This window comes from Nyctereutes procyonoides, unplaced genomic scaffold, assembly GCF_905146905.1.
Source record: "Nyctereutes procyonoides isolate TBG_1078 unplaced genomic scaffold, NYPRO_anot_genome, whole genome shotgun sequence".
Classification (NCBI taxonomy): Eukaryota; Metazoa; Chordata; class Mammalia; order Carnivora; family Canidae; genus Nyctereutes; species Nyctereutes procyonoides.
Window position 1 is genome coordinate 14,734,613 of NW_026575132.1, and position 6,000 is coordinate 14,740,612.

The following is a 6,000-nucleotide window of genomic DNA, read 5'->3' on the forward strand; positions in this document are numbered from 1 at the left end:
CCCAGGCATATCATCCATTTTATTCTTCTTCGTGGACTCATTTCTAATTTATAACAGACGTAAAATAACTGTCTGCTATATGAGTTATATCTCAAATCTCTGCCAGAAATTTCCACTTTCCTGAAAAAGCGCAGGCCTCTGACAGCCTTATAACACCCTGCACCATGCCATTCGGTGGGGACAGTTCACATTTTCAATGCTCCCCAATCATTCTGGAGCAGAGCCGGGTCTAATCCACGGTCTTACGATACATGTTAGAGCCCCACACGGCTGAACAACGTAGCTAGGTCATCGGCAGGGCGACCTTGGGCAAAGTTTTTAAATACCATTTTCCTCAGTTTCCCCACCAGGGAAAGGAATAAAAAAATAACTGCCCAAATAACTCAATGGACAAAAATGAAAAAACAACAACAAAAATCCCCAGACGCATGGACGGCTGCTAAGGCAACGGCGGCCAAGGGGCTGGACTGTGTGTGTTAACTCGGGAAACCGCTGCCTTGAGGCCTAAGTCACTTGACAGAAGTCCTCTCCCGGGAACGTCCTGCGTCTCCCTTGCAGAATGAAGGTCACTCCCACGCCTGCCTCCGCGCCCGCGGTCCCAGGGCCCCCAGGCTCTCCACCTGCCTTCCGCCCCAAGAGACCAGAGACCGCGGCCAACGGCGCTCACCTGCCGGCCCCGGGGGTCCCGGCGGAGGCGGGCTGGGACGCGGCGCCCAGTCAAGGACAAGAGTAGGAGGAGTCGCCTGGCCTACAAGAAACCGTCTCGTCAAGAAGTCAACTCCTGTGGCAAGAGGCACCTCAGCCTTCTCCCGCAACCACGACCTCACCTTCTCGGCGGAGCCGCCAAAGCCGCTCTGCAGAACCGCCGCACCTTCCCAGCCCCCTCAGAGGCCCGATTGCTTATTCAACATGGCGTCCTCGGCAAACCTCGCCCGCCGGCCCTGGAGGACGGGAAGCCAGGAGGGACCAGAACCTCAGATTCGAGAATTTCCCGCTTAGCGCGAGTTCGGCAAGTTCCGGCAGCCGGACGGGGGGGCGGGGCGGAGGCGGGAGGCGGGAGGCAGGAGACACGGTTGGGAACCGCAGTTCCGCCGGAAGTGGTCGGGCGCCTGAGGCCGAGCGTCTTCGGTCACCTCCGGCGCTTCGAGGGGCGGTTCCTGTAGTGTTCCGGAGCCGCGGAGGTACTAGTTTAAGGAATACTCTTTTTATTAGCTTATTTCTAAACACAAAGAAAGGCCGCTGGATAATTTGTGCGCCGTTCAATGCGGAGCTTCCGAGTTTTACGTGGAGGAATGAGGCTATTAGAGGACGTTGACCCTTAACCTTTGACCCCGTGCGGGCAGAGGGAAACGCCTCCGTCTCTATATAAGGCGTTTTCCGGCCTTTTGCGGCCCTTTTTCCTCTCCCCCCCTCTTAGCGCTGGGTGCCGGGTGCCTCCCTCCCCTCTTCTCTTCCTTCGCTGCCGCCCGGTTCTTGGAGCCGCCGACGCCATGGGTTTCGGAGACCTGAAAAGCCCCGCCGGCCTCCAGGTGCTCAACGACTACCTAGCGGACAAGAGCTACATCGAGGGGTGAGGACGGGCCCGGGCTGGAGCCGGGCTGGGCCGGCCACGTGGCGCGGCCTCGGGCGCCGCTGGGGGCCGAGGGCTTCCAAGGGCGCCTTCTTTGCGTTGACTGGATTCAGCCACCTTTTCCGCGTCTTCCCTCGGCCCGTGGACGTAAGCCCGTAGGTCTCCGTCAGAGATGCCAGCTCTGAGGTCCACGACGTGGCAGGGATTCCTCGGGAGAGGGCGGGAAACCAAACACATGGCCCCCGATCTTGAGTTTAGCGTCGAGAATAAATCACCTTAGGTTGCCCAGTGGCAAATGGGCCAGCTCCCAGCGCTCAGCTTGGTGGCCGTGGCGTGTGTCATTTACGTGCAGGTGGCTGTAGCCCCTCCCCTCAGGGCGTGTGTGACTTGCCTCCCCGCAGGTACGTGCCGTCACAAGCGGACGTGGCAGTGTTTGAAGCAGTCTCCGGCCCCCCGCCTGCCGACTTGTATCATGCCCTGCGTTGGTACAATCACATCAAGTCTTACGAGAAGGAAAAGGCCAGGTAAAGTGACCTGTGTGTTTACCTGAAGGATAGGAGGCTTCCTAAGCTTCAGGTCAGGATCTTTCACGTGACAAAATTAGACCCAGGCTACGTGAGTTTTATTGGGGTGATGTAAGCTGAACTAGCTCTGGGACTTGAGAAGGACGAGAGACTGAAGTCCTGCATTTTTTCACAGAACACGTAGAACCCGGACCACAGCAATTCAACTTTTCCCCACACTGCCCTGACACTGTGCCTGGACCCTGACCTGGGGGGCCCGCGTCCGGGGTGAGAGGGGTGGCTCATTGATTCAGTCCTTGGCCATTCTTCTGAAACTGCCAACAAGGGTGGAAGTTTGGGGAAGTGGACTCCAGTTCACTAAGAATGGAACTGAGCATACTTAATCTCAAACAGAAATACTCATACTGAAAGAGTAAATCATAGTGAGTATCGAACGTAATGTCTCACATACTGCTAATGTTTGTTGGGTGAGGACTTAAACGCACAACAGTATTTACCTGGGAGAGTTTACGGGCAAATTCTTAGTACCTAAGGGCTCTTTGGATAGTGACGGAAACAAGTTCTCGTGTACTGAGAGTTTACCAGCGTAGTGGTGGTTGAACTTAAGTTTTGTTTTTTTTCCCAAGCCTTCCAGGAGTGAAGAAAGCTTTGGGCAAGTATGGCCCTGCTAATGTGGAAGACACCACAGGAAGTGGAGCTACAGATAGTAAAGACGATGATGATATTGATCTCTTCGGATCTGATGATGAGGAGGTATGGCATAAGTTGGTGTGTAGATCGATGAGCTTAATCATAGGCTCTGTGGTGAAATTTCCTGGATTTGAATTCTGGTTTCACCCACTTCATTACTTGACTTATAAAAATCCTCACTGGTTATATGATGAATAAAATCAAATCACCATCTTTCGGCTGAGCTCCTGATGGATTTGCTTTTTCTGAGAAAACTGGTCTTTGTTGTGATAGATTCACTAGCTTAAAGCTGAGGAACAACTGTCTTTGTGAAACATACTCTATTTTTCTTTATAGGAAAGTGAAGAAGCAAAGAGGCTAAGAGAGGAACGCCTTGCACAGTATGAGTCAAAGAAAGCCAAAAGTAGGTCATTTTTTAAAAATTTGTGCTGCTTTAATTTCATTTCATAATTGAGTAATCTTTTGAAGCTTGATTCCCAAAGTAATTGCCTCCACGTCGTTGACTAGTTCAGTATTTAAAAATCTGTATATACGTAGTTTTTCAAAACTTCCACAGCTACTGGTCTGCAGCTGTTCTTACAGTAGCAGTTGTGGCATTCCTCTGTGGGAAAGAAACTGTTATGTAATTAAACACCTCTTTCTTAGCACAGTGGAAAGTGGGCATATGAGTAACAAACATAAGTTGTATTCTGTAGTTTTGTTTGGGATGATCCATTAAGAAACATTAAGATTTTAAGGGTGTCTTCAACTAAAGTGAAAAACATCACTGGGTGTCTGAATAATGTTGGTTGTACCTTTTTACCTTTTTTTTTTTTAAGAACCTGCACTTGTTGCCAAGTCTTCCATATTACTAGATGTGAAACCTTGGGACGATGAGACGGATATGGCAAAATTAGAGGAGTGTGTCCGAAGCATTCAGGCAGATGGCTTGGTCTGGGGCTCTTGTGAGTTCAATCTTTGCTTTTTGAAAGTGACATCTGGAAGTTGCACAGTTAAAATGTTTGCCAATCAATAGGGCTTTGCTAACTAAGATTTTTCTTAACGTTCTTTTCAGCTAAACTAGTTCCAGTGGGATATGGAATTAAAAAACTTCAAATACAGTGTGTAGTGGAAGATGATAAAGTTGGAACAGATATGCTGGAGGAGCGGATCACTGCCTTTGAGGACTATGTGCAGTCCATGGACGTGGCTGCTTTTAATAAGATCTAAAATTACATCGTAGATCATTGTCCTTAAATAAAAGCTTAAAAGACAACCCTTGGCTCTTGACTCTTACATAGGGTAGTTTTTATATTCCATTTTGAAGGAAGAAATTCAATGGATATATAATTCACAGAAAATATAAATTTGGGTTAGCATTTTTGTATTTAGCCCAAAAGGGAGGACAAATATCTTTCTAAATACTATGAATTCAGATAGTTGTTGAGATTTTATGAATGGATAAATAGAAATGGACTCAATCTTCGTATGTTTTCTGCTGTCAGTGTACAGGAATTTTTTTTTTAAGATTTTTTTATTCATAGAGATGCAGAGACACAGGCAGAGGGAGAAGCAGGCACCATGCAGAGAGCCTGACGTGGGAACTCGATCCAGGGTCTCCAGGATCACGCCCTGGGCTGTAGGCAGCACTAAACCACTGTGCCACCGGGGCTGCCCAGTGTACAGGAATATTGCTTTTACCATAGTATTGCAAATATCCCATTGGTTTTATTTTATTTTTTTAAGATTTTATTTATTCATGAGAGACACAGGCAGAGGGAGAAGCAGGCTCCATCCTGGGTCCCCAGGATCACACCCTGAGCTGAAAGCGGCGCTAAACTGCTGAGCCACCCGGGCTGCCCTCATATTTGTTTTAAATAGAAATTAGATAAACTTCACTTGTAGAAACTGTGGATTCAGAATTTCAACTAGATTTTTAGTCCTGTAGGTTTGCAATGGTTCAGACCTTGGGCTTTTTGCAAGGAGTAATAACCTGGGCTGGTTTTCCCTGATGGGAATATTAGGGAGTACCTTAATGATGAAAAATGGGTCTATACATGTAAAATGTGTAAGACACTACTGGCCACAGTGAATGTCCTTCGTTGGCTGGAAATAGTTAGATGGCCCAATGACTGAAGTAATTTGTAGTTCTCTAGGATCTTCAAGTTGAGTGTTTCTCCATACTGAAAAACCACACAATTAAAAATCCTACCTGAAGGCAGCCCGGGTGGCTCAGCGGGTTAGCGCCGTCTTCAGCCCAGGTTGTAATCCTGGAGACCCAGGATGGAGTCCCGCGTGGGGATCCCTTCATGGAGCCTGCTTTTCCCTCTGCCTCTCTGTCTCTCATGAATAAAAGTCTAAAAAAATAAAAATCCTACTTGAGAGCAATACGGTATGGAATGGGGTGTGTGACCTCACTAAGGGACACCAAAGCCCAAAGGAGGGAAGTAAAGGAAGGATTCCCAAAGTTTGTTAAAAATTAACCATTTGTCAAGGCAAATTTTGAAAATTAAACATCATGCCTTGTTTACTGTAAACTCCTTTACTGTAAAGGGAGAAATGTTTTAAGATTTTTTATCTGAGAGCACAAGCAGGAGGAAGAGGCTAACCACTGAGCAGAAAGCCCAATGATGGGCCTGATCCCAGGACTCTAGGATCATGACCTGAGCCAAAGGCAGATGCCCAACTGACTGAGCCACCCAGGTATCTCCCAATTTTTTTTTTTTCTAAAGGTTTTATTTGATGAAGAAGCACAAGCAGGGATGCTTGGGTGGCTCAGTGGTTAAGTGCCTGCCTTCACCCCACAGGGCGTAATCCTGGAGTCCCAGGATCAAGTCCCATATCAGGTTCCCTGCATGGAGCCTGCTTCCCCCTCTGCCTATGTCTCTGCCTCTCTATGTGTCTCTCAAGAATAAATAAAAATCTTTAAAAAAAAACACACGTAAGCAGGGGGAGCGGCTGAGGGAGAAGCAGACCCTGCTGAGTAGGGAGCATGTTGTGGGGCTCCATCCCAGGACTCCAGGATCGTCACTGAGCCAAAGGCAGATGCTTAACTGAGCCATCCAGGTGCCCCTAGTTTTTTTAAGATTTTATTTATTCATGATAGGCAGAGACAGGCGGAGGGAGAAGCAGGCTCCCTATGGGGAGCCTGATGTAGGATTTGATTCCAGAACCCTGGGATCACAACCTTAGCCAAAGGAAGATGCTCAACTAGCCAGCCAGGTGCCCCGAGGCACC

The 6,000-nt window shown here is 48.3% G+C and overlaps 2 protein-coding genes and 2 non-coding genes across 5 annotated transcripts in view; 3 read left to right on the forward strand and 1 right to left on the reverse strand.

Annotated features, from left to right (window-relative positions):
- Positions 1 to 1,004, reverse strand: part of NDUFS1 (NADH:ubiquinone oxidoreductase core subunit S1) — a 34,221-nt gene extending 33,217 nt beyond the window's left edge. The window contains exons 1-2 of one of the 2 annotated variants that reach the window (XM_055345159.1): positions 828 to 1,004; positions 668 to 748 (exon numbers count right to left, since the gene is read on the reverse strand). The gene's annotated coding sequence lies outside the window, so the exon portion shown is untranslated. The remainder of the gene's footprint in view (positions 1 to 667; positions 749 to 827) is intronic. The other variant, XM_055345158.1, reaches the window with a different exon arrangement.
- A 368-nt stretch (positions 1,005 to 1,372) lies between these two features.
- Positions 1,373 to 4,039, forward strand: EEF1B2 (eukaryotic translation elongation factor 1 beta 2). Its single transcript, XM_055345354.1, has 6 exons — positions 1,373 to 1,570; positions 1,972 to 2,094; positions 2,721 to 2,847; positions 3,121 to 3,187; positions 3,603 to 3,728; positions 3,839 to 4,039. Exons 1-6 carry the CDS (start codon positions 1,491 to 1,493, stop codon positions 3,991 to 3,993), a joined length of 678 nt encoding a protein of 225 aa, XP_055201329.1. The 5' UTR covers positions 1,373 to 1,490; the 3' UTR covers positions 3,994 to 4,039.
- On the forward strand, positions 2,964 to 3,041 carry LOC129523095 (small nucleolar RNA SNORD51). Its single transcript, XR_008667055.1, has one exon. It is a non-coding gene; the product is annotated as a small nucleolar RNA SNORD51 (small nucleolar RNA).
- On the forward strand, positions 3,333 to 3,465 carry LOC129523096 (small nucleolar RNA SNORA41). The gene has a single exon (XR_008667056.1). It is a non-coding gene; the product is annotated as a small nucleolar RNA SNORA41 (small nucleolar RNA).
- Positions 4,040 to 6,000: the final 1,961 nt, after the last annotated feature.

Coding starts and splice junctions, on each gene's coding strand:
- EEF1B2 (XM_055345354.1), top strand. CDS start 1,491: ATGGGTTTCGGAGACCTGAAAAGCCCCGCCGGCCTCCAGGTGCTCAAC. Junction 2,848..3,120: donor TCGGATCTGATGATGAGGAG/GTATGGCATAAG, acceptor TTTTCTTTATAG/GAAAGTGAAGAAGCAAAGAG. Junction 3,188..3,602: donor TGAGTCAAAGAAAGCCAAAA/GTAGGTCATTTT, acceptor TTTTTTTTTAAG/AACCTGCACTTGTTGCCAAG.